The sequence below is a fragment of the Anabas testudineus genome, chromosome 6 (assembly GCF_900324465.2).
Source record: "Anabas testudineus chromosome 6, fAnaTes1.2, whole genome shotgun sequence".
NCBI lineage: Eukaryota > Metazoa > Chordata > Actinopteri > Anabantiformes > Anabantidae > Anabas > Anabas testudineus.
Window position 1 is genome coordinate 4,437,209 of NC_046615.1, and position 27,027 is coordinate 4,464,235.

Here is a 27,027-nt window from a genome sequence, read left to right on the forward strand (position 1 = left end):
AAAAGTGAGCTTAGCCATAGCTGTAACCATAATTCTAGTAATTACACTTTGTCTGCCACCTTATAGGGATTTTGTCCATAGTAGTTTTGTGTCTTCCAAGTGGCACCACAAAAACATGCAGATTTTATTACCCAGGTCAAAGATTTCATTGTGTGTGGCAGAAATATTTCATAGCATGTCAGTATGATTCATTTGTTGAAATAGTAGGCGATGATCTCTTCATGGAACACATCGCTTCCTCAAAATGTGCAGCCAGTCACATGACATGGACATGGATCGCTTCAATTCCTACCTCTGTCATGTGAGAAATATCTGTTTAACAGGCTACACCATTACAACATTAAGATCCGCTGATTGAAAATGAGCATGTCTGTTTCTTGAAGTGTACTGTGTAGGTAAATGTCTCTTTCTGTTTCTGATTCCAAGTCTTCCAGGTCATGGTTATCCCAAAAATGCTGTTTAGTATCAACTGGACTTGCTTTGAGGTGTTGAAGATGTTCTGCTCAGTTAAAACAGCAATTTTAGGATATTCTGCGTAGGTAAAACTAAACAGGCTCATAAGTGGAAAAGGATGCATTAATAGTGAATGGTTTTTGGGAAAAGAAATAAGACCTTCAACATATAATGACAGTATACGGCAGTATGTGACAGAAAAAGTAATTCTGCAGGGGCAGTGAATTTCTGAGCTATGCCACAGAGCTTTGATTGAGGAGCATTTCTACATTTCAAGACACAAACGACACATCTAGTGTAAATTGGCTTCTATATGAACATTATGGGTTAAAGAGATAACAGGTTTCACAACAGCATAGGTGATTTCAATAATACCTTAGTTTTATACCAATTCCATCTATATGTAATGACCTTTCTGTTGATCATGTTAGTTTCCCAATGTCCATTTTGATGTCTGTTCTTGGTTAATATTTTGCACTGTCCCATTCATTATGTTTTTATTCTTATCATATATACTGCATTTGGAAAGCTAACACCAAGACACATTGTTTGCATACTTTCTTGATTCTAATAGTTTGGCAGATACAATTTAGAGAACATTGGCTACCAGGTCTTTACAGAAAATCTGCATTATGATGATAATATTATAAAATTGCAGGGAGTAATGGATGAACAATGAATCTGAAAATTGCACTATCTGACTGTGGAGGGCGACACTGTGCCTTGTAGTGTACAGTCCAGTTTGTGTGAACCTCATCAGAAAGGGAGGTAGGAACTGATGAGCTGAAGCAGCGACACGTCGGAACCTACGGCGCGGACACAGCGGAAGTTTAGACGGTTGCTGTGGGTGAAGTGAACACTGACAGCATCGCATCACACAAAAATAGATTCTCTCCCCTTAAATTAACCCAGTCTCCCTTTCCCTTACCCATGGCGTCCAATAATATAGATATCGAGGGTGCCACCCAGCATCTCCGAGATATACTCAAGCTCGACCGTCCAGGGAACAGCACCGGTAAGTTGAACCGGGAATGAAAAGCGCTAGCTAGGCCGCAGAAGCTAATGGAATGCTAGGTAGCTACATGGATACCTAGCTAACATGAATTGGATTAGCGCGTTGCTACACTGGAGTGAAGTTAGTATAATAGCAGTTTCACTACCTGCTAACGAAAGGTACCCTATTGTAAAGCACAATAAACAAGTAAATCCATTAACACTTACAGTAAGGCTGATTTCTGAAGAACAACGGTGGTGTTCAGAGTCATCGTAATGCGCTAACTGCGTCGCAAAAGTCCCCAGTTGGTATTTTGTCGTTGTGTTAACGTTAGCTGCGATGCGAGCTAGCCTACGTCCCAGTCTATTTTCTGGGGCAGGAAAGCGGTGTTTTATGATGCAAGCCCACGAAAAAGTAGACTTTTTTGTATATTCGGCAGCACCTGCCAGTATGTGCCTCCAGTGCTATAAGTAGAAGCTCATCATAGCTCCTGCATTTAGCTGGAATTTAAGTGCTATCAAGAATTAGCTTGAGCCGTCAAACTGCGTACGAAGCTCGATATTCTTCACTAATTTCACCGTTGTTTGGTGCAACTGTACCTGAAGCATAGCACTGAATGATTTTCTAAATTCAACCTATTATGCTATTATCAGTGTTGTAATAAAGACATTACTGCTGGCTTTGGCAAAGTTGAGTGCACATAAATTGAGTACAATATATCACAATAAAACTCGACATGTTGGGAGCAGAAAATCATAAAAAAAATATCTAAAATCCAAATGTTTATGTGATTAACGTCGGTTTAGCATTTTTGATAAATGCACTGATTTAGAGTTTGTATCGGCCGAAATACTTAAATACATACAAGGAAAGAAATGTATTTCCTTGAGTGAGTAAAATTAAATTAGAGAAGTTTTTTGCTTAATTATCAGCTCACTTGGACACCATGTCCTTAATTAAATGTCTTCAATCAGCAAAGTGTACCAGTATGTAAATAAATACAAATTGAATGCAGTCATTGTAAATGTTATCAGTTCCACCTGTGGTTTCACAATTTTGGCATATACAAAATGTGAGATTATATAGCTTTTTATTTTTAAGTTACCTGCGCTTACTTGACCGTGTCTTCATTCACAGTACAGCGTGAGTGCTGTCACCATAAGAACTTACCCCTTTACACATTTTTGAACTATAATCTTTGCACAGTGTATTACAACCACCAGTTTCTTTCCTTAGATGCACAATCGAGTGACGGTCAGAGAAAACCATCTTTTAATGGAGAGCTGAACGGACTATTGGGAGCAGGCCTTCTAGGAAGCACTGATCGATCAACCATGTCTGAATCTACCAGACCTATCTCTACAGACATCAGCAGTGCTCAGGATTGTCAGATCATGTGAGTGGCTTCGTAGAGTCAGTCACTTAGTTGTGGACACTTTGTATTTTTAATATTTTTACTTATGTCTGTGTGCTGCATTTTCAGCTGCCTTTCTGGTGATGATGGGTCTACCTGTATCCCCATAATCTCTAACAATGTGGAGATAGTGGCAAGTCAAGACTCCAGCATCAATAGCAAGGCTCGAGGCAGCAACCAGGTAATACTTTAAATTGTGAGCTCCAACATAGCATTATCATTTAAATTTATAAATCACATATTTGATGACTGACATCACCAACAAATTAAGATAGTCAAGCTTTTGTGTACGTGAAAATGTTGTATTTTTATCACTTTTCTTTTGATTTAAATCTTCATGTGATGTGTGACACAGGGATGTCACAATTTTGCTTTCTTTCAAGTTTTCACAGTCTGAATATGTATTTGTTGCATTATTCAAGCTGTACATCCTTTAAAAGCACAGACTTGATTTTTAGAATGTCAATATAGATATATTATGAAGAACACTACTGTTAAAAAAAATAATTTATAACTAGAATACTTTCAAAATAATGAATATATAATTTGTTTTCATCCAGGTGAAAATTCAACCTGTTGCCAAGTATGACTGGGAACACAAGTATTATTATGGCAGACTGATAGCTGTGTCCAACTCCTTCTTGGCCTACGCCATCCGAGGTGAGAATTTTATTATTAGTAATTATTGGTGACTTTCATTTTTACATCATACAGCAATTGGCATGTTATGAATCAACAAGAACTGCTTCCTCTGATGATTGACTAAAAAAATCGAATTATTTCACATTATTATTGCATCACTCTACTTCAACTAATATTTGGTCTCTTATTTTTGTATAAAACACCTCTACCTTCAGGAGCCAACAACCATGCCATGATTCGGGTCCTGAGTCTGGGGTTTGCTGAGCGCTCCCTGCTGAAGGGGTTCACTGGGGCCGTCACTGATCTGGCTTTCGCTCACCTCGACTCCTCTCTGTTGGGTTGTGTTGATGAAGCAGGCAACCTGATGGTTTGGCAGCTGACCTGCAGTGAAAACAAGATACTGTATCCTGACATGTAATAGAAACTAAAAAGGAGTTTTTAGAAGGATATGTGTTATATGTGCAGTGTGGATGTTACTGCTTGTGTTTGCACTGTTTATTATATTTATATTAACTACTTATTATGTGAAGTTCTTTGAGATGATTCTGTTGTGATTTGGCACAATAATAAGAACATCGGATTGATTTAAATTGAATAACCACCAAAAACCACCGCAGCCCACACTGCCTTTGAATGACAGTACATTTGCACAAACCTCAGATTTTTCACTCCCTTGCTTTTGCCCAAGAATGGGTCTTTTCACCCATTTTTCCTTAACTCAGGTTCCCTGTAGAGATCAGATCGTCGTTCATATCAGGCGGCCAGAAGACACTCGTTTGAACTCTCACCGTCGCCTCATTTGGTGCCCATTCATCCTGGATGACAACGAGGAGAACCAAGATGACACTAGCCAGACCTTGGCCCTTCTACATGAAGACAGGGTATCATTGCTTTCACCCAGAAATGTTTGTCTCAGTGGGATAGAAAGGCTGCTGAAACTGCAAATGGACTAAAACTTTGTTCTAGTAGCATTTTGTACTAAAACTGATTAAAGGAATACAGACAACGTTCACTACTGTTTTATAGACTCTATTTTAGTGTTTTAGTTTGCAACCCTTCTAGAATAAATGCCAATTTGCACAAATAAAGAAAAAACAATACAATACAAATGTAAATGTTGCACATTTAACTTTTTATCTTGTCCTCCTCCACTAGGCTGAGGTGTGGGACCTTGAAGTCTTGAGAGCCAACAACAGCTGTTGGCCGGTCGATGCCACAGAACTAAAGGAAGGTCTCATCACAGTGAAGGGACATACACAGGTGAGAGTCATTATGAACCACTAATGATGGGATTCTCACATAATATTATTCTGTAAGTACAGTACAGTTGAATCATCATTTTTGGTTCCTGTCCTCCTATGAAATACATACTACTAAAACATAAAAACATATTTGAATCTGGACCAGGCACATGGAACTCTTTTCATCACAATTAGATATTACGAATTCGACATCTCATTATAAAACGCAAAACTGCAGTAAGAAGAAGTAACAAGAACTGTTTCGCTGTACGATGTTGGTTAGAATACATAGATTTCTTAACGTCCTGACACTGTTCATTGTTTGATGTGTGTCTGTTTAGCGGGTCAGTGAAGGGGCTCTTTCTCCAGATGGAACCGTGTTAGCCACAGCCAGCCATGATGGATACATCAAGTTCTGGCAGATATATATAGAAGGGGGACAGGACAAGCCCAGGTAAGCAAGGAGGCTGTGTTTTCAATGTGTGCAATGTTTGTTTGACCATTTAAAACAGTTTTGTTTTTCACATCCCACATTTTTCCCACTTCTTCTTTTTTTGTTCACACTCTGTTGTCCAGATGTCTTCATGAATTGCGGCCTCATGGAGGACGTCCCCTATCCTGCCTTCTTTTCTGTGACAACCACAAGAGGCAGGACCCAGAGTTAGTACACACGAAAGCACCACACAGTTTTTAGTGAAAATTGTGACATGCAGTGTGTATATGTGTCTGTATATTAATATTAATCTTAGGTGGTATCCAATAGTTTTTACTTTATTTACCTTTTCCTCTCCTTTGGACATTTCCTCTTGCCATTTTGGCAGGGTTCCTTTCTGGAGGTTCCTGATAACTGGAGCAGATCAGAATCAGGAGTTGAAGATGTGGTGCACTGTTTCCTGGACCTGTTTACAGACCATCAGGTTATTCTCTAAGCCTATAAATAAAATTTTAATTATGCTCACCCACTGTTACCTTTATAGTACTGTATTGCCCATTAAATTGGAATTTTGATGCAGTCAGGAAATGTGTTGATAACTAATTCAATGATGTGAAGCTTGTACTGTTGATTAACTTTAGGGGTAATAATGTTAGTGACTTGAGTGTCTTCCTTCATAGGTTTTCTCCAGATCCATTCAACTCATCAGCTCTGCCAAGTCTGAAGGCCAGTCTGGATCTTTCTGCCGAGTATCTCATCCTCACTGATGTACAAAGGAAGGTCAGCACAATGTTGTCAGCTACGGGAGTTTCAGGAATAATTGTTGTAACACATAATACTGAATAAGTACTTATTTTTCTTTCGTAGTGATGTACATCTGCCTGTCACCTTTTAGTCACTCTGTTGCTTCATTGATCTTCAGCTTGGGAACATTGTTTGAGTTAATGTTGTTACTTATTACCAGGTTCTGTATGTGATGGAGCTGCGACAGGACCTGGAAAAAGGCAAGGCTAGTTTTACTGCTGTGTCAGAGTTCCTGCTGACCCACCCCGTGCTCAGCTTTGGCGTCCGGGATGTCACCCACAGCCGACTGCGACACACTGAGGTCCTTCCTGCAGAAGAGGAGACAGAGAGCATGACCACAGGTCCATATGTACACACACTGACACCACAAAAGGAAAATTACTTTTAATAATCTAGTATCTCTTTGATCCTAAGTAACACAGAATTTCTTTGCACATGGTTTCTTCCAGAAGGCACCCAAGGACCGACAGAGTCCAAGTCTGGGATCCAGATTAAACTCTACTGTGTTCACACCAAGTAAGACTTCTACTACATGACATCATCTCACATCAGATTGCTTAGAACAGAGAAAATCACTAATCTGCTTAAGGGACAATTTGTCTCACAGGCATATAATAATAATATCAATAACTAGTCTTTAATGAAATGAATCTGTGTGTTTGCGTTTTTAGGAGCCTGCAGGATGTCCAGATCTGGTTCCAGCCTAATACGGGTTCCAGCTCTGATGTCTTCCTGCCCCATTCTGATTCTCAAGATGGTTTAGGTAAGTTATCAGACTTAGTAGCCAGAAAGTCTGAGGTTGTTAAAAGTTTAACTCATTTGAGTCTTTTTATAGTAGGCTGGTCAAATCGAGTATCAGTAACCAGATAAAAACTGTACATATTGTTTCCTCTTGGAACACTCTTATATTTTTATCTAAGAACAATTTTGTCTTCAGTTTAATTTCACCAATTCTCATTCGTCCTTTTCTTTACTTTTCATTTAAAATTAGCATTTTGTGAAACTGCAAATTAAGAGATTCTGTGAATTGTGAATTGCCAAAAGATACTGTGAAAATACTGTATGATGATTTCTTTGCACTGCTATTGTAATGTTTGCTGCATTTAAAACTGTTTACTTTTTATGTATTTTCCAGCAGGGTTTTCAGACCATCTTACGGACCAGAGCTCTGACAAGGAGTCAGGAAGTGGTTCCCAGACTGACCTAAGGAAGATCCCATGTCTTCCTGCTCCTGCTGATTTCCTGTCGAACTCTGCCACTGGCAGTGGGCCAATGCCCAAGCTGATGACTCCAGATGCTTTCATGACACCGAGTTCTGTACGAACACTCATAAGCAATGTGAATTTCTGCACTGTATCTTTTAGTAACAAACAGAATGGACTGTCTGAATGTCTGAGTTCCAGTCCAGTATGCAGTTTACAACAGCAAAAAACACTTCAGTAAATGAATATGTGTCTATGGTTTTGTCACCTAGCAACATCTCGCCCCATGAATAGCACTTCCACCCACATACTGGTAGAGTGCTGCTGCCAGCTCTTACATATACGAGCCCATAACCCTGTTAATACACTGTTTAAACAGTCTATTTTGACTGTTTGAGTTCACATTAAGGTGCAACTCAAACACCTTTCATCCATGTGTGAAGCGAGAGGCAGGAAGATAATGGGTTGGAAAAGTTTTAGATTATTAAAATATAAAACAATCTGTCTGATAACAACATGGGAAGATTGCCTCCATTAATGAAATGGAAAATTTAGGTTTGATTTTACCTAGGCCACCTATGTTACCTATTATCTGCATTGTGCTTTCATTTTGTTAACTGACAAGCATTGAAAGTAAAATAATGCATGATATAAGTTAGCAAACATGTTTTTTTCTAAAGTTTCTCTTCCATATTTTCAATATTTGCTGCCTGGTAATCTTCTTCTTGTTACTCTGCAGGTACCGGCATCTCCTGGCAGCAGTGCCAGCAGTCTGACCATCGTAACAGCCATCAGCAGTAACTCTGACTCAACTAACAGGTGGGTTTCTTTATGTGGTGTAGTCACGATATGTTAAAGTGAGGAGTGGCTAATAAATTTTATCATGTATGTAACAGGGTTGCTGTGCTAGCCTAGTAATGTATACCGTGAAATTATAAAGGTTTATGGATATTATACCAAGTACATTTGTGTATTGGATATTGAGAGGAAAAAAATGCACCCAAACAGCATCTGACCTTTGCATGCCTGTTAAACTTGGCAGTAGGTGCCACCAAGTCATTTAGAGAAGGCACTGTGTCTCACTGTGTTCAGAATCAGTTAACCAAGAAAATAGTTAGTAGATTAACTTGTGAGGAATATAATCATTAGTTACAGTTTGGTACAAAATAGGTCAAAATATCTGCGTCAGCAACAAAAAAATGTAATCATGCTTTTCTATCAATGCATGAGTAATAATGTACTTTAACTTTTAAAATAAACTTTAAAAATAACTTTTTCATTTATGTTGTTACAGTTTTACAGTATTTGATATTTAAGTTACACACAGAGAATCTACTCTGTAGCGATACATATTTTCTCACCCATTTGACTGATCACTATATATCATCAGCTATACTTTGTAACTATATATCCTGTTTGTTACTAAGATTAGATGAACATATACGATACACCTAATTTGCCTGTGTTTTGTTTTCTGGTTACACATGAGAACATGTACACATAAATAAGTGATGTATGCCTTTGTGCAGAGCTGCAGATGATGTCAACCAGAGTCCAAATAGAGCAGAGAACAACAGCAGCTGTAGTCTGGCTCTCTCTGCCTCTACCACCAGCCCAAGAGCTGCATCTGCTGTGCTCCTGCCTGGACTGGAGAACCTGCAGGTAGCAGCTGATACTATTTCCTACCTCTTATCCATGTCCAAAACATTTTTCTGTGCTTTTTTTCTTTAATTTTTAATACACGTTTCCTCTCTTACCCAGGCTTTGGTTTCCCCTAGCAGCCCTCTTGCACTTGACAACCCTCAGATCCTGGACTCTCCCCTCTTGCCACCACTGGCCTCTCCCACCAGGGCCCGCTCCCCTGATGTCATCTCCTCAGCCTCCACAGCCATGTCCCAGGACATGCCGGAGATCGCATCACAGACCCTGCAGCTTCAGCGTGGATTGGTGTCCACTTTGGAACCCTTACCACTTTCTGCTCTCCAGACAGACAGCATGGCCTCTGCTGCATCTGCTCTGCACCTGCTCACCTCACCACGCACAGCCAACAACAACAACAGGTGTGTTATGAATGAATGCAGCCTTGATATTGCCTGTGATGGAGCGCATCAGTTTGCATTTAGAATCATCAGGAGTAATGGAAAGCATACAGAATTTGTCAGAGTTAACACCTGCAATAATATTAATCAAAGTTCTGTATTTCCTGACTCAGCCTATTGCCCCTTGAGCTCGGAGGTGCAGATGGGGCAGTGGGTGGGGTAGTGGAATCGGAGCCTAGACTCAGCCACACCCCATCTCTGCTTGAGAATGCCTTATCACAGGAGAACCCTGTGGTGGGAGGGGGGTCCTCAGATGGCAGTGTCAGCCACACACCTTGGCCAGCTGCACCCGATATCACCAGAGAAACCAGGAACAGTCTCAGGGACAACGGTCTAGGAGACTGGTAAGAATTCCAACTAACCACACACACACACACACACACATACACATCCACATTAAGCATTTAACAGAGTACTAAAATCTGATGATCGGACCACCACTTGGGAAATATATCTTGTCTGTTTCTAGCATTTTTGACTGGTGATGATTGTAACAGTCTATGTTAATTCCTGGTGAAGCCAAAATTAATTAATTACAAAAACTTTGAATATGCAGATGCTGTAGACTTAAAACATTTAGGTTTGATATCAAAAGATGAATATGAGACAAAAGATTAACATTTCAGCTTTTATTTTCAGGTGTTTATGTCTGAATCTGATACACAACTTAGAAGATAGCAGTTTTTCTTTGAACACACCCATTTTTCATGTGAGCAAAAGTAACAAGACTGACAGGTGTGTTTTGTTGCCCAGCTGTGTCGTGTTACACTGATTATTCAAACAATAAAGAACACTGAGTGTCGACCATCACTTTCAGAAAAGAAAGGAATTGGCCTCACTAGTTTAATGCTTTTGGAAGAGAGGGTACATAGAACATATGAGCTTAGAGAAATGGTGACTAACGTATGACATACAGTATCAACCTATTTGTAATATAATAATAATAGTGGTATACTTTATACCCCAGATGTTAAAAGTAAAGGACTGGATGAATAAATCAAATTTAATAAACGTTAAAATCTGTATAATCGAAAGTAAAAGCAGTGTGAAAAAACTGCTCAAAATTGTTTGCTGTTTTGTAGTTCAAGAGATGAGTCGAAGGACAGACACATGAGCTCACCGTATCATCGACGCTCGTATCACCTCACACAGAATGACAGTCAGGATGCTGTCGCAGAGCAGAGGTAACACAAATAACACACATTATCACGTTGTTTACCAAAATAAACACGGACATCTAATGTCATCCTAGACAAAATACATCACAAAGTAAGCACAGCACTTGGTTAAGGCAAAGATTTTAGAGATTTTAGAGAATGAGATGTGCAATATGCTTTAGAGGCTGCAAATGCTTTCTTACTTTGTGGCTTAAATCAATGGTGTCTATGTGCACAGTGATCCTGATGATGAGGTGGCCAGCCTGGCATCCTCCACAGGGAACTGTGGCTCTCGCTCTTCTCACAGACTCCCAGTTAAAGACTGGAAGACGTCACCACGAGGCTCACCAAAACTCAAGAGGAAGAGCAAGAAAGATGACGGGTATTTTGATTTTGAATATCTGAAATTGTGTGTGTGTGTGTGTGTGTGTGTGTGTGTGTGTGTGTGTGTGTGTGTGTGTGTGTGTGTGTGTGTGTGTGTGTGTGTGTGTGTCTGTGTCTGTGTCTGTGTCTGTGTCTGTGTCTGTGTGTCTGTGTGTCTGTGTCTGTGTGTGAGTATGGAAATGGGATGTAATGAACCGATAAGAGAAATAAACTATTCTCTCTAAGTCTATCACTCTAAGTTGTTGACTTATGCAGCAGCTGCGATTATACATACAGTATAGTCCATAAAAATGTATTTATACTGTAAAATCCTTTATTAACATTAATGCTATGTAGTGAAGCATTTGAATGTAATTTAGTGTTTTTTTTTTCAAGTCTTATTAATTCTGTCACAACAAGAAGCAGTGTTTACTTTTATGTTTAAGTTTTGTCACTGAAAATATTTTCATTTTTTTGTTTCTTTTCAGTGAACTATCTCAGTCAAGACAAATGGACACTAGTCAGGTAAGGTAATCACAGGGACACCTGTTCATATGATATGTGTGTGTTGACTGATTATCACTTGGAGGTTCTATATTATGTGTTCTCATGATGTTCTTTGAGCACCATATTGTGGGTTTTAGCCACTGAGGTAGTACAAGCTGACAAGTACCTAGCCACTTTACTTGATTCAGTCAAATAACTAGGTAACCAGGTTACAGTAACCCTGTTATCTGGGAACATGCACTGAAGAACTGGAAATATACATATATACATGCAGCAGATGAGTTATCTGATTTCTCCTCTACCTTTGACTTATTTTGGAATCATGGTTCACAGATTTTGACTGTTTAGAGACAAGAGATACAGCTTTTTTCTGTTATATTTTTTTTTTGTCTCAGCCAAAAGTTGTAGTGAGTGCCAGCTGCCTTTGTCCTGGGTTTAAGCTCATGTGAAATGCCAATTAGAAACCTGGTTATACTAGACATGGCAGAGTAATCCGAAATCTCTGGGAAACCTGTACCTGTCTCTAATGTCCTACCCTTATTACGGTAACCAGGTTTACTGTTAATATGTTAAGAAATCTGCTTACTTGAGAGCCGACTGTGACCTGGTTACTTGCAAAAGTTAGTTGCAAAAGTCCTTATCTCAAAATGTTGATTATTCCAGTTGAAATTCATGTGTCAGCAGCATTTTTCCTTTGTGCGCTTGGCCAACTTTGTTTATCCATTCTCTCCTTGTGCTCACAGATGAATGCAGAAGTACAGGACGAGCTGTTGATGCTCCTGCGTAGCCAGCAGAGGGAGTTAACTGAACTGCGCAGACAGATTGAAACCATGCAGAGCTCCATTATGGCTCAGGTGGAGCACGTCCTGACCAACCACCAGGAACAAGAACGTATCCTTTGGTCTTACTCTTTGAACATTTTTTTATGTTTTCCATTCCCCCCACCCCCTATAAAAATTCTGAAGCCATATGCAGTAGCAACCTGTAATTTTTTTTGTCCCACCATCTGGGTCCTTGTGTTAAATGGAGCATCTGAAGCTAGCCTACGTGCTTTCCAATAAGTCCTAAGTGTACATTTGGGTCAGAAAGCTTTTGTGTAGAGGAAATTCCAACTCCCATAATTATTGTAAACCTGCTGCACTTTTTATTCAAAGCTTTAATGATTTTCCACATAGACTAACATGTTTTGCTTTCATATCAGACACACCGGTAATTTGATTTACACAGAGATAGACATGAGAATGTTTGTATAATGCAACAAATTAATGAACAAGATAACAGCAATGCAAGAAAAGAAAGACAAAAACAATTGCACAATTGGTCATGTGCAAGAATTAAGAAGTAGTGTAGTTAAACACAACTTCTACCTGTGTATATTTTCAATGGGCTAAGTTAGAATATCGCATATGGCCTGAAAGGACTGAATCCAGAATGGTAGTAAAGCTGAATTTATCAGCATAGATAAAAAATGGTGCTCACATTTTCTTAGAGCAGGCAGAGGACCCTTACACATGCTGGGCCTGATAGTAATCTTTATATAACATATTTCGAGCCCTGACCATTAATGACCTCAGAGCGCAGACTGGAGCGAGTTCTGGCAGAGAGTCAGAATCACCAGCAGCAGCTTCAGGAGCAGCTCAGCCAGCAGCTCAGCCATGCCCTCAGCTCGGCCCTCACCAACAGAATGGACAAAGTACTGCGAGAGGAAATGAAGAAAACAGTCCCACAAAGTAAGGAGGCACACACACACACACACACACACACACAGTATATGGCAGGCATGGAAACGTATGTAGTGTTCAGTACTAAACAGCAATGAGATGGGTACATAAAGGAACGTAAAGAGGAGACAGCATAAATTCTGTGAGCGTTGTATCTGTATCTAATTTACCATTTGAGTGACGCCTAAAAATGCCTTGCATTGTTTTTTATTGTAAAAAAAAAAAAAAGGATATCTAGCACCATTGATAGTAAACCTGCTTCCTTCCTTTTTGTTATCTTCTCTTCAAAGTTAAGTAGTTAGGTGTTCTCTGTATAGTTGAAAAAAGTGCATACCAGGCTGTACGTTATTGAGTCATATTGTTAGGTTAATGCTTGAAATCATCACAGACATAAATATAACGAAGACAGCTGAGGTGAATTGGACCAAGGCAGTAAAATCAAGCAGTTTTAAAAGAGATGTTTTCCTTCCTCACCCCTCCTGCACTCTAAACCAAAGATGAAACCTTTCTGTCTTTTTCCTCTTGTTTTTCTAAAATACTTAATTGTAGATTCTTCACTTTCTCTCTCTCTCTCTCTCTCTCTCTCTCGCGCTCTCGCTCTAGCAATCTCTAAGAGTCTGGAGCCTGTGACAGGTCAACTGAACAACACAATTGCTGCTAAGCTGACTGCTGTCGAGGTCACCCTGAAGGACAATGTCACTAAGGTGGTCAAATCCAAGGTAGTAGCAGACTGACTTTGCCACCAGTTTGCATTTTCTTTATCTTGTGGATGATAAACAAAATCTTTTACCTGAATCCTCTGTTTCTACTTCAAGAACACAACTGATGCGATTGGTCGGGCAGCAGCTGAAGCTATGCAGGGGCCCATCCAGGCAGCCTATAAAGATGCCTTCCAGAGCATCGTGCTGCCTGTGTTTGAGAGAGGCTGCCAGTCCATGTTTCAGCAAATCAATGACAGCTTCAAGCAAGGAACACAAGAATGTAAGGCAACATGATCAAACATTAACGCTGTGTGTGTTCAATCATCACAGAAACATGTTGACACTTGTTCAAAATTCAGTTCTTGTTCAAAATTCAGTCAAGTTAAATTGTTCAAACATGGGTTGACACAAGCAACCCTTTGTTCAACCTACAAACAAAACAGCAAGGCCAGTAAATCTGGTCTGCTGCAGTTGTAGAAGGTTGAATCAGGTGAGTTAGGGAGCGATGAATGTGCACCACCGCAAAGGAAAAGACTGCTGGATTTATAACGTAAGACAAAAAAGAGCATCAGTGAGAGAGCATTCACTTTGAGGAAGAAGGTTTTAAATTCATTTTCATAACACCTTCCTCAATTCCTTAATTCATGGGCAGAGAATGCAAGGTCCATATTTTCATTTGAAAACGTTGTAATTATGATGACTATTCACTGGAGAAACAAAAACAGACTAACATTTAACATTTGTTTTAGATGTAGATTGGAGCACTAAGGTTTTTTATTTTCCTTTTAAAACTTGTCATAACAAATTTCAGACAAGTGAGTTATTTCCACAATTACACAGATTACCTTCATCTGTCAGACGAACAATGTAAATCTCTGCTTATACTGTCAGTGTAATCATATTCAGTTCTGATTGACAGCTGAACTCACATTACACTGAGTTGTTTGATAGCTAATATAAAAACCAATACACAGTGGAGCTTTGACTACATCTAAGATGTGTTTGCTTGTGTGAGGAAAGTTGTGTTTTTCATTTGACTTTCATCTTTGCAGACATCCAACAGCTCGAGACTCACATGAAGAACAAAAAGCAGAGAGATCAGGAGACAGGTGACCCCATGATCAGTCAGCTTCAGCAAATGATCGACAGCTTCCAAAGCTCCACCGATCAGCTGGCCAATAACATAACAACTACTGTCCGGGCAGAGGTCCAGCACCAGATCCAGATGATGGTGGGAAAGTATGTATCGATCACAGTTAGCCACTAGAGATTGTGTTTGTTAGTTTTTAATATTAAATTTTAAAAATGACGGACGGTGCGCTCTCAGCACTATGAGCTGCCACTGGCAAGTCTTAAAAGAATCCTGCTGTCAACTGATATTACTTGCAGTGATTGGTCTTAAAGCACTGATTGACACAGAAAATGGACATGTTTAATATCAGATATGCAGATATGCATATCACCCTGTGCCAGCAGCCCTGGCCTTTTATTCACTGCCTATTAAGCAGGTGTGTAATGGATTGGAGAGCAGAAACAAGCAAAGCTTAATCCTGGGGCCATTGTAAGAACATAAATTCGATTGAGTCTCTTGTTCCCTCTGCAATTAATTTCATGGCCTCTAGAGTTTATAGATTTGCGGGGGTGTGGCAGAGAGAAAGTTGTTGGCCAACTAAAACTTCAAAATCTTGAAAAGAAAATGACAACGCCAGACGGAGCTGAGCCAGACCTTTTTACTGTGAAATGAAAGATACTAACTTTTATGTTAAGCACCTCAAACCAATGAAACTTGGTGCAAACACAGAGAAGATAATATTCCCAAAGATATGGTTTTTGGGCTCAGTTTATCTGTGACAGTGCAGCATATTGGTTAAAAATACAAGTCTGTGTGTCTGTCTTCACCTTTCTGTCCTTTTCCTGCCCAGTTTGCAGGAGTCTATTCTTAGCCATGTACAGCGAATTGTCAAAGGGGAGGTGAGCCTGGCAATGAAGGAGCAGCAGGCAGTGGTCACCTCCAGCATCATGCAGGCGATGAGATCAGCAGCCGGCACGCCCGTCCCCACAGCTCACCTAGACTTCCAGACACAGCAGGCCAACATCCTGCAGCTCCTCCAGCAGGGCCAGCTCAACCAGGCTTTCCAGCAGGTAACACACACACTCACACACACAACCACGTTTGGCTTTGTCGCAGCCTCTGAAGCTGACTTGTATTTTCCAATTGATTATGAATGCGCATACTAAACAGCCTCACAGAACCTGTTATTCACTAACACACACACACACAGGCCCAGAAAGCCAATATACAACAACTGCTCCACACTTGCAGGTCCCACTAGTGTTTATAAGTGCAGAGTTCAGGCCACTCATAGCCTTTTAGATTTTCAACATAGCATTGCATAGCAAAGACTAGTATCTATAAATATTTATTTGTGAAGCTTTAGAAGTAACATTGTGAGTAAGGAACATGTCATGGTCAAACATGGTGTTAGTGGACAAGAATGTTCCTCTTCCAATGATGGATGTACAGTATTTAATATGTTATGAGTGAGTATATGAAAATGCTTCACTGAATGTAACCCCTTCTCTCTATCTCCCCAGGCTCTTTCAGCGACAGATCTGAACTTAGTCTTGTATGTGTGTGAGACCATTGACTCTCAGCAGGTGCTTGGTCAGCACCCGTGCCCTCTCAGCCAGCCTGTGCTGCTGTCGCTCATCCAGCAGCTCTCCTCCAACCTCTCAACCCGCTCTGAGCTCAAAATCAGGTAAGAACACCAGATATTTCAGGACATCATCGGGAAATTAAGGAGTCTGACGTGAACCCATCTTGCCATGCAACATAATTTGGCAGTTTTGGAAAATGTGGTTTAATCAGAAACTGTATAAATTGACTTCTTCCCATGATCTCTTAAATTGAAGTTAATAATATAAGTGATGGTACTGTCCTGAATTGCATTACACTTTTTCCCTCCCACACAAGCTGGATCTACTCTTCATCTAAATGTTTGCTCTGGTCTCATCTCCACTATATGTTCATTATTCCTCATCTCCTGAGTTAAACAGTGCTAAACTGCTGACCCCAATACCCTGCTCCATCTGTAGCCCTGCTACACGGCTGTCCCGGGGAGCTTAGATGATCCTGTGTAACATAGCATTTTTGGATGCTCATTCTGTTCTTTAATGTCCTTGTTCTTTTATCCTGTTGTTACTCCTGCACTTCATGTTTTTTCATTGTCATATGTCATTTCAACAATTCACGTTGTGTCCTTATTCTTAAGATTTGTGAATGTGTTTTTTCAGTAAGGCCCCACCCGGCTCACTTTACATTCTCTTCTCTTCTGAATCCTTACATCCCATCTCCTCTCAATCTTTTCCACCCAGAAAACCTTGTTCTCTGTCATAGTCCCTTTACAGCACAGCTGTTTGTCTGGATCACCTGCCTGCTGCTGCTGATACAACCCTCTGGTGCTGCTCTGTGCCATCTGGAGAGAGAGAGAGAGAGAGAGGAGGGCAGTGGGGTTCAGCCTGAAGCATTATTAGGACAGAACCAGTTATAGTTGGATAGCAGGAGGGCTTTCAGTAGATACAATCCAAACAGGATAAATCACAGAATCTTTGCCCAGTTTAGTGGCCAATTGTATTTAAGCTGTACTGGATACCTCTGTGCTGTCATAAATGATGCTAAATGTTGCATCCAGACTTGAGAAACCATTCACATGCGAGTAACAGCAACTTAATGAGTAATGTTAGAACTGGATACTGATTTACCTTTAAGAGTGTCTCGGCACAGTTGTGGGGTTTATATAGAGCTATGATGATGTGTGTGTGTGTGTGTGTGTGTGTGTGTGTGTGTGTGTGTTGTAAGGGAACTCTGACTGGAGACCAGCTGACGTATGTTAAAGTGAGATCAGGTAGTGCTCTGGATAAACAGAGCAGTGCTGGACACTCTAACCACCAGATTTCTAAAATGATTAACTGAACAACGTTCATAGTTAACTGCAGCGTTGCTTACGTGACAGGATGTGGCGCAGGTGAGAACGAGCCAAACTCAATTTCTGTGGTGACATCGAGTGAAAACACAAGGTAGATATTCACACAATAGGTCGGCAGCCAGAAAGGTGATGAAGGACAGTGCCTGACGTCCAAGCTGTGAAAGACGCTGGTCGAACTGGCCTTTCTCTCCGTCCCCTGCAGCTGCTCCAAAACACAAAATCTGTGCAAGTTTGTCCTTGTGCTGTTTTTCAATCTGAATGAATGAAGGTGTGGATTTGGAGGTTCACAGTGCACACACGACCACTTTCTGTGGTTTCAAGTAATTTTTTCCGCATGAAACGAAAAGGTTGACAGCATTTTCATCTCAAGGTTATTTTTGTCATTCTGTCTTTTCTTGAGTGTAGCTCTGCCTCATTGCACAAACATGTTTTCATTTCTTTGTCGTTCATACCTCCAGCAGACAATGATGATGATGTCTGACTAATGCTTACAGTCTTCATGTTCAGTTGTTGACACCCCTGTCCCTCTGTGTCCCTGTGCAGGTACCTTGAGGATGCAGTAATGAATCTGGACCACAGCGACCCCCTGACAAGAGACCACATGTCCTCCGTGTTGGCGCAAGTCAAACCGAAGCTCTTTGCCTTCCTGCAGCAGGACACCCATAGCCCACTCAGCAAGAGGGCGCGGCGGCTGATGATGATGCTGCAGGGCCTCGTCAACCACTAGTCTCTGATTGAAAGTCTGGTGCAGAGGAGTTGTTTCCTCCTAGACACAAGTCCATTTTTGTTAGGTCTGCAGAAAACAAGGACAACTTTAACCCACTTTGAGCAGTTTCTTGGAGCTGAACGAATGAGACGTGCTGTTGGTTGGAGATGGAAAATGAAACCTCTCACATGGCTGAAGAAGGTTCCTCCCAGTCCACACAACCCTTGATCCAGCTTTTCCTTCCCCCAATCATTTCTTTCCATTCTTCCAGGTGTCAAGTGTCAAATTAGGGAATGGACGGGCCTGTTTTTTTTTTGTTTTTCTACATATACCCTCAGTGAAAGACATTAATGATCCAGACAGAAAGATTGTTGATTTCTGTAGATTCTTCCACCTTTGTTACTGCTCCTTTGTCTCCAGGCATTCTGCTCGCACCCTTTTATCTCTACCGAGAAGCTAAAGACTGTCTCAGACAGGACAGCTGGAGAGCTCCATCATTCTGGTCGTCCCCATCTCCCAGACACACGATGCTCGACACTTGTTTATTATCATGTCATTTAAATTTGCATAAGACTCAAAGAATGTTCAACCGAGCGGTCGACAAGACCAGAGGTCACTGCTTCTGTTTTGCTGTGCTGCGTTCCTCCGACCTGTCAGTCATGTTGAGTTCCTGGAAAAGTCTGAGCAACAGGAGGAACAAAAGTATGCCTTGTGTCTTCGCCTTAAGAACAAACATCAGGCCTGGACACATTTCTTTTCTTCAACACATCCTCACTAAGGCTAACTTGGAATTCAGTTGCCACAGGATTACACAGCCTCAGTTCAGTTTTTTTTTTATTAAGTCAAGCTAATCCTAGCAACCAGAAGCATGTAACACCCACAGCCAACTCGTGTCGGTGGCTTATTTGCTTTCAGTTATTTCTTTAATAGGTTGAAGGCAACAACCTTTCCACGCCAAATGTTTCTTGGTGAGTTCGTTTACCGAAAGTTAATAAAACGAGTTTGTGCATTGAAAGTATTCAAGGGGAAAAAAATTATGTTTTCTACCTGGCCTTGTTTTCACAAATTGTTTCTGAAGGAAGCAATTAGGATTAAAGAAGCATTTTTTGACTCTAACAATTATTTGATGATAAGGTCCTCTGGGCTGGAAAAAAACATCCTCCTTTATCATCTGAAATATTTGGAGCCCAGCATTAAAGCTGGCAGCCGTCCATGTGTACAGCTCGCTCCTGTAAATTGATCAGACAGCTCCACGTTTTCTTCCTCAGTCCCTTTTTTATATCAGCATTTAGTATTTGTATGACTTGTATACTTGCTTTAAGAGTCGTCAGACTAGTTCGACAAAATAATAAAGACACTTCCTAAACATAATTGTTACTGCTGATATTATTTTATCAGGAATATTTCAATTAACCTTTGTTATTGTGTGCAGGTACTTCTCTTAGACTCTAGGAGGCAGCACTTAGTTGGACTGCAGATATCCCTCCACTTGTTATTTAGGTTTTGAGTTCATTCCAGCTGTGACAGTATCTGTTTTAGCAAACATTGAAAAGTCTGCCTTTAGGTTGTTTAAAGTATATTGAAAGTGTATGATAATTAGTGTGAAGCCCATTTCCACACATTGTTTAACTACAGGGTGGCCACACTGTTCTTCTGATTGTAAAATAAAATAAACAAAAGCTGTTCGTTTGACCTCCGCGTTTAGAACCTGTTCAGTTTGATCTGTCTAGAAAGTGCCTTACTGTATTTTATCTGTTTCGAACATTTGTTCCCGTTTGAGCCATTAGACAGCGTCTACCAGTCAGGACCACACAGTTCCAGTCACTCAGAGCATTTATTTCATTAAAACGCGTGGTTGGATCTGAAGTTTAGGCTCAAACAGCACAGCAGAGGAGGACCTGTGTGCTTTCTTGCAAACATTTGACTCTAGGCAGTTGATTTAGACAGACATGTGAGAACTCTTTCCATTGTATGAAACAGACAGAGGAGAACTATTTTGACTACGTCTTGCCCGTGCTGGGGGACACGTTGACTCCTGCTTCACCCGGAGTGGGAGCTGTGTCTGTAGTTTGTTTTCTCTCTTTCCACTGTGTTTATTTCCCCCTGCTTGGATGCTTATGTTGTATCTTTTAGTTTATTTTACCCTGAACATTTTGGAATAAAAAAAAAAAAAGACTTACAAATGTCATTGTCTGTTATCTTGTTATTTTTGTGGTTGAGTGGTTGCTCCACTACTTTTATTCTACAGCTGTAGTTCATTTCTACCTCTGTGGCCCCCCAGTCACTTTTCTAATGTCTAGTCACTGTACACAAGCTGCACCAGAGTAAAGAGCACATCAAATAGTTTCATCTGCGTAAATGCTAAGAACTTAAATCATTTTCTTTCATGAGAATAAAAAGGCAGACCATCAGCCACAATAAACAGCACTAAGGTTGATGCAGCAGTAAGTACGCGTTATTGCGCTGGTACTTCAAGTCTTTTATCCGTAACATGTATGTAACCACCCATCGGGACCAGCCGTGCGTCCTGTGCAGCTCGTCGGGGACTCTCTTGCGCTCTCAGCTGCCGTAACCTCCCTCCTCCTCCTCCTCCTCCTCCTCTTCCTCCTCGGCACGGACGCGCCCTCCCCCCCTGAGCGCAGCGGAGCGGATGTGCGCGCTGGCTGTGGATGCTCTGACAGTGGAGCACGGTGCTGCACCGAGCGCAGGAGAGGAGCACTGACCAGCAGCGAGCAGCGGGACCGTGGAGTCACTCTTAAATAAACCACCAAACCAAAACTTGGGGATTCCGGTGCAGACGTGAAACTCGGAGAGGTCAGCATGGCATCTCTAATGAACTCTGCGTGCCTCCTCTTCTTGCCTGTTGCTCTGCTTCTGAGTAAGTACAGACGATATCCTCGGTGATTTTGCGTAAAGTTGTTTTTCTGAGAAAAGCACAACTTCCACCGCAGTAAGGAGAATGTGGAGTAGTTTGTGCTGCGAGTGATGACACAGGACTGATTGTTGCAGTGCACTGACTGATTTGTATGTATTTCTATGAAAAGCTGTTCACTTCTACACTTGGGTCTGCTTGGCATCGCTGTGCACAGTTGAGCGGGGTCTGTTCTGACATCCACCCCCCCACCCCAGCATCCAGCGGTGGGTGCATGTGCCTCGGCTGCAGCAGAGATCAGGCAGAGCTCGTAAAGAGCCAAAGTGTCTCAGAGGTTGCGGCTGCAGCAGGATGAGTGTGGCTGAGTGAGAGGATTTGTTCCCAGAGGTGGAGACAGCGTCGTTACGCACAGCTGTTCCCCGTTCCCATCGATTGTTTCCTGACTGTATCTCTCCGGCTCAGTTACCCTCGATGAACAGCTGGAGTGGACTGTGATATCAGTCTGGTAACTTGTACCTTACAGCAGCAGTGCAGTGATTCATTCGTGTTAAATAGGCTGCTGATTTCAGGTCAAACTGACAGTAGAGATTCCTCTTGTGACCCCCCACCTCTACCAAAGTTTATTTAAGTGATGGACCTGAGAGACTTGTAGGCTACTTTGCAGTTTGGATAAATCTTAAACTCCACAGCTGCAGCTTGTAATAAAGGGTTTTCTACTGGAGAGTTCCTGTTACTTATTCTGTCCCTTTGAGGGCGGTGTGATTTGCATCCCTGCAGTAGAGCCCCCAATCCCAGAGAAACTGAAGCAAATTGTTCTGCTAATGTAAAAGGTTGATGGTCATTATTTGCACTTCCCTGTTGGTCCATCGCTCCTGAAGCCTCCCGGGCTGCTCTATCTCGAGTTTTGCCATTTACAAAGCACTACTCCCTCCACTACCCTGTTTCGGAGGGGGTTAAAACTACAACTCAGGAACTAAACTTAGAGGCTGGTTCCTCTGGTGGAAATGGTGAAAGAAGAACTAAGAAGTTCTTCAAAAGGTTCCTGGTCCTCGGGGGAAGTTGCTTTGGTGGAAACGGGCTTTAAAGTTTAACTACAATATGTAGTAGTAAGATTTGTAGTATGTAAGTTCAAGAGGAGATGACTCTGATGACATCTCCATAACATCACTAGAAATTATTTTCAAACTGTGTCGACTTCCTCTAATCACAGTCACATTACAGAACAGTTTCCACAAACGACAAGTGAACTGAGCTCAAGAGTCAAACTGGTGCCGTGACTGTTGAGAGCAGTGAGGGGATGGCTGGGACGGGGTCTCGTGGGGGTGTGACGCTGTCAGGGAAAAAAGCGAAACAAAAGTCTCACCGATGAATGAATCACGTCCTCAGAGTCTCAGGGGACTCGGTTCAGCCTCACATCTGAACCTGAGCGGGGAAACTCTCCTCTGCTGCCGCTGCTGTCCATCATCTCCACGCCGTCACTCACTCAGACATAGAAACGACGAAGAAGAGGCTCGCATGTTTTAATACTGGGTAATATTTGACATGAAACGCTCGCTTTGTGCCTGTCAACACGTGTGTGTGTGTGTGAGAGAGAGAGAGAGAGAGAGGTCCAGAAAGTCTCTCATTCATTCAGAGTCACTGAAACAGACAGCTGTTCATCAATAGGACTAATGGTGACCTGTAATCAGGACGTTTTCTTGTTATTTAACCACTATTTATTGCTCACTGTGGATATTTGCTGTATAACACGCAGCTCCTACTAGACCTGATGTTTGAAGGTCTGCACATCTCACAACACTTATGCAGCATTCTGCAAATGTTAATGTCTTTTTAAAATGTGCCTCAGACGGAAGAAGAGGGAGCGGCTTCGTGCAAATATGAGAAAACTAAAAGGAACTTAAAAGGCTTTTTTTAAACTCAGTAGCATCACGAGGGTTTTAGAAAAGGAAAAAAACATAATTAATATGATGCAACCAAAGAGCTGTGAATATAAAACAACAGGCCTTGTTTAGTGGAAGTCATATTGGTGTGTCAGAGAAGGAGAAGCACGTGTATCAATAATTAATCTATTCATTCATTCATATTCTGCACTGAACTAAAAGTAAAGCTAAAGCTGAGAAGTTAGAGACGACCAGAGTTGTCACAGGACAAGAGAAGACTTTGACCGTCTCAAACTCATTAGGATTCATCCTCTGGGAACCATGAATATCAGTAAAAAAATAGTCCCATTCAATCCATTCAGTAGTTATTACACATTTCAGGATAAACCAAGTGGTGGACGCAAGCCGCTTAGGACACTTCTCCTTAACGCATCCATGTGTGAACCGACTGGAAGACAAGTAGAGGATCATGCTGCCGTCATTGAAATAATAATAAACAACACTTCTCCGCATTTGAGGTCCAGCTGCTTATTCTCTTCACTTCTCTTTGTGCATTTGGCTAATGCATGGTGATCACACACACACACACACAGAGTTTAACCCTGTCTTTTGCGGTGTTGAGGGTATCTAGGTTTATCCAGTATCCCTGGCATTAGAGTCATCTCTACATACCTCATAAAAAGCTAATTCACGCGTTCGTGTGGAGCGGCCAGTGCCACGACTGAGTCCTCATCGAAGAGGATTAGGTTAGAAGGGTGAAGGTCAAATTGAAGGAGCCACTCCAACACTTTATAATTGCATTTCCATAAGTGTGGGACTCCCACAAATGACCGATAAAAGAGAGCGGTCCATCTGATATCCTGACTTTATGGCTCAAGCTCCAAACTGTTTCCATTCCCTTCCCTGCTCTGTAAATATCTACATCGCTCACACTCCTCAGTTGTCTGTTTGTCTTCTCTGCTCCTGTTCAGAAAGCTGCGAGTATCGGGGCCATAAGAGGAGGAGAGGGCTCCCCTGGGTGCAGGTCTCCTCTCTGCGTCATCAGTTCCCCAATAATCACATTAAAAGCAGTCCATAGGCGAAGGGGAGATTATATTTGGCTTTTAATTGTTCTCCTTGGGAAACACTTGCTAACCTCCCTCTCTCTCTCTAATTTCCTTCTCAGAGGGTCGACTGCAGTGTTTTTGAGGTGGGTTTTTTTTTTCAAACTGCAGCACAGGAACATGAAGTGGAAGAATCCTCATTAAAATACATTTTAAAGTCTTGTGGAAAATTGCCTGTGCCCCCCCCCCCCCCCCCCCCACCCCCTCTCCCTGTCCCACTCACCACGATAACAGCCTCTGCAGCTGAACACACACACACACACACACAAAGCTGTGCCCACCACACTGCACAGCTTTTCCTGAATGTCTCCTTTTTTTCTTCCTTCTTTCCTTCCTTCCTTCTTTCCTTCCTTCCTTCCTTCCTTCCTTACTCTTACAGTACTTCATTCACCCCTCCCTCCGATACTTCCAGCCTACCGCAAACCTCGTTTCTCTCCCTTCTCCTGACTCCAGAGACTTTTTTGTCTCCACGCTGTCCCTCCATCACTTCTTTCCTTTAGTTTAAATTTGCTTCATCTGTCCCCTCTCTCCTTCCTTCCTCCTGCTTCTCTTATGTCCTCCTACTGTTTTTTCTGCCCTTCCCTGTCCTCCCGCCATCATTTTCAGTTCACAAATATCATAAATCCTGACAGTGGGAATCATTCATTGTGCGTTTTAAAACAAAACAAAGCTGCTTTCTTTCCAGTGTTTTCTAATTGAACGACTTTAAGCCTTCTCTTGAAGTAGGATTTACATATCTCATTAGGCCACACTGTTTGATTGACATGTGATCTCATGGGGTCATCACATCACAGAAATAATTACTTTGCTCTGTTGAGACTTATTACTTTCGAACATTGTCTTTCACTCCTGCAAATATTGTGCCTGTGTAATAGATCACTCTAAACTGGCAAAGTCTTGTGTCCGGCCGTCACCTCGTCTTGTTCGGCATCGAACAACTTCGACCAGATCGTTTGCTCCTCTGCCTCCTTCCACGACTCTTGACCCAGTTAATGCATCTTTAAAGATGAAGAAGAACCAGTAAGAAGAGATCAACACAGCCACAGCTTCTGAACGTTTCAAGCTCCCCCAAGAAGAAGCGTGAGAGCCAAACCGAACCAGTCCATGTGGTTGTCGCAACATTAAAAATGCATTTAGAGCTGTTTTAAACTCTGAGTGTATCAGTAGAAGCTGCAGCACAGATTCAAAACAAAGCGGGTAACAACAGCTGTATGTGTCGTCTTTCATTTCACAGCTATGACTGGAGACATTTTCCACATTAATGTTGCTCATTCGTCTCTCTCACCTTTTGTCAGGACCGAATCCTCCCGCCGACTGAAATGAATCATCACCGGCCAAATCAGTAGCTTTTTGTGTTGGAGTTCCCCTCGCGATATTGTTCGCTAAGTGTGTTACTGACCCCAAAATCCACACTTTTCTAATCTCCTTACAGAAACTGCGCACGGAGAGATCAGCGTTATGGCAAATATAGATTTTCATCAAACCAAACTCCATTTTGTATATATGCCCACAGCAATGGGTGGGATGTGGGGAAAAAGAAAATCCAATTGCAGGCGTTTAAAAGTAAAAAAGACTTTAATTAAATGTGGGCTAAAGAAGACACCAATGCATATCGACACACTTCCTTTCACACGGTCACTAATGACTATTGTAGTTAATTGTACATTGCAGTTTAAACTCTCCCCAGTCCTGTTTTTATGTTCTGTTTCCTGTTTCTTCCTCCTCCCTGCACCGTTCCTCCCACATCATCTACCTGTCGTCTAATCCATCCTTCCATTCCTCCCTCAGTGTCTTCCACAGACTCCCAGCATGCATGCTGTAATCTTCATCTCTGCTTTCCAGTCATTACGCAACACACAGATGCTCATGGTGCAGAACTTAATTCTTCCAAACACACACACACACACACACACACACACACACACACACACACACACACACACACATTCCAGTGTATAAAACTCCGGTCCTCACAAAGAGAGCCTTCAAAGGAGATGAAACTAGATGCAACTAGATCCCCTGCAGAGAGACTGTGTGTGTAGATGTAAGTAAAGGATGTATACACGTGTGTGTACATCGTGCATTGACTGGATTAAGACCTTTTAAACAAACTCTGTATGTGTGTGTGTGTGTGTGTGAGGGAGGGAGGAAGTGAGAAGCTATCAGGGTTATTTTAACAAATACCAAGTAATGAAGGACCAACAGAGCATGACTCTCTGCTCCTCATCCCCCAAACTAGACTGAGCATGAATATTTACGCGCAGACACACACAAACACACAGCTTAAAGGCGCTGTACTGCTGCACACACACTTAATGTAGAACAGTTACTGTATTATAGTCACTCTAATTGAATTCATCTGCGGTTCTCACTGTGTGGTCATGTCTGATGTGTGTGTGTGTGTGTGTGTGGACATGTTACTGCTAAAACTGAAGTTTTAATCTGGACGAGAGCCTGAATCTCCTGAGTGTTTGATGTCGTTATTCATATGTATATGTGTGTGTGTGTGTTCATTCATTCTCTTAAACACACACACACATACTGTTCACCTCCGCTGTGTACAAAGAACATATAGGAAGGTTATTGGCAAAGAGGAGAACAATGGGTGTCCAAGGGCAGCAGAGCGCTTGTCTTTTAGTCTCACTCCACACACACACAAACACACAAACACAATTCTGTAGTGAAGACTCAGAAAAAAGACAATAGAGAAATAAGAGTGTTAAAGAGGTGAGCGAGAGAGGCAAGTGGA

General features: G+C 41.6%; 2 protein-coding genes across 3 annotated transcripts in view; both read left to right on the forward strand.

The window, feature by feature from the left end:
- The first annotated feature begins 1,268 nt into the window (after positions 1 to 1,268).
- edc4 (enhancer of mRNA decapping 4) lies at positions 1,269 to 20,115 on the forward strand. 2 transcript variants are annotated; one of them, XM_026365294.1, is made up of 30 exons: positions 1,269 to 1,468; positions 2,684 to 2,843; positions 2,931 to 3,042; positions 3,422 to 3,521; positions 3,719 to 3,905; positions 4,237 to 4,384; positions 4,659 to 4,763; positions 5,086 to 5,198; positions 5,321 to 5,404; positions 5,566 to 5,661; positions 5,858 to 5,957; positions 6,142 to 6,322; positions 6,431 to 6,497; positions 6,653 to 6,744; positions 7,117 to 7,298; positions 7,923 to 8,002; positions 8,713 to 8,845; positions 8,945 to 9,243; positions 9,396 to 9,626; positions 10,365 to 10,466; positions 10,678 to 10,821; positions 11,291 to 11,327; positions 12,053 to 12,200; positions 12,884 to 13,039; positions 13,634 to 13,749; positions 13,846 to 14,011; positions 14,784 to 14,970; positions 15,654 to 15,873; positions 16,327 to 16,490; positions 18,261 to 20,115. In XM_026365294.1, exons 1-30 carry the CDS (start codon positions 1,384 to 1,386, stop codon positions 18,442 to 18,444), a joined length of 4,179 nt encoding a protein of 1,392 aa, XP_026221079.1. In that variant the 5' UTR covers positions 1,269 to 1,383; the 3' UTR covers positions 18,445 to 20,115. The 2 variants fall into 2 exon arrangements, with proteins under 2 accessions (XP_026221079.1, XP_026221080.1); XM_026365295.1 differs by having other exon boundaries at positions 7,120 to 7,298.
- Positions 20,116 to 21,083: 968 nt separating this feature from the next.
- nrn1la (neuritin 1-like a) overlaps positions 21,084 to 27,027 on the forward strand; it is a 50,501-nt gene continuing 44,557 nt past the window's right edge. The window contains exon 1 of the mRNA XM_026366149.1: positions 21,084 to 21,301. Coding sequence (XP_026221934.1) covers positions 21,244 to 21,301 — 58 coding nt within the window. The 5' untranslated portion in view covers positions 21,084 to 21,243. The remainder of the gene's footprint in view (positions 21,302 to 27,027) is intronic.

Bases quoted from the DNA above. Each gene is read 5' to 3' on its own strand.
- edc4 (XM_026365294.1), top strand. From the start codon at position 1,384: ATGGCGTCCAATAATATAGATATCGAGGGTGCCACCCAGCATCTCCGA. The intron at 3,522-3,718 runs GTGAGAATTTTA...CTCTACCTTCAG, and splicing joins CTTGGCCTACGCCATCCGAG to GAGCCAACAACCATGCCATG. The intron at 6,745-7,116 runs GTAAGTTATCAG...TGTATTTTCCAG, and splicing joins TGATTCTCAAGATGGTTTAG to CAGGGTTTTCAGACCATCTT.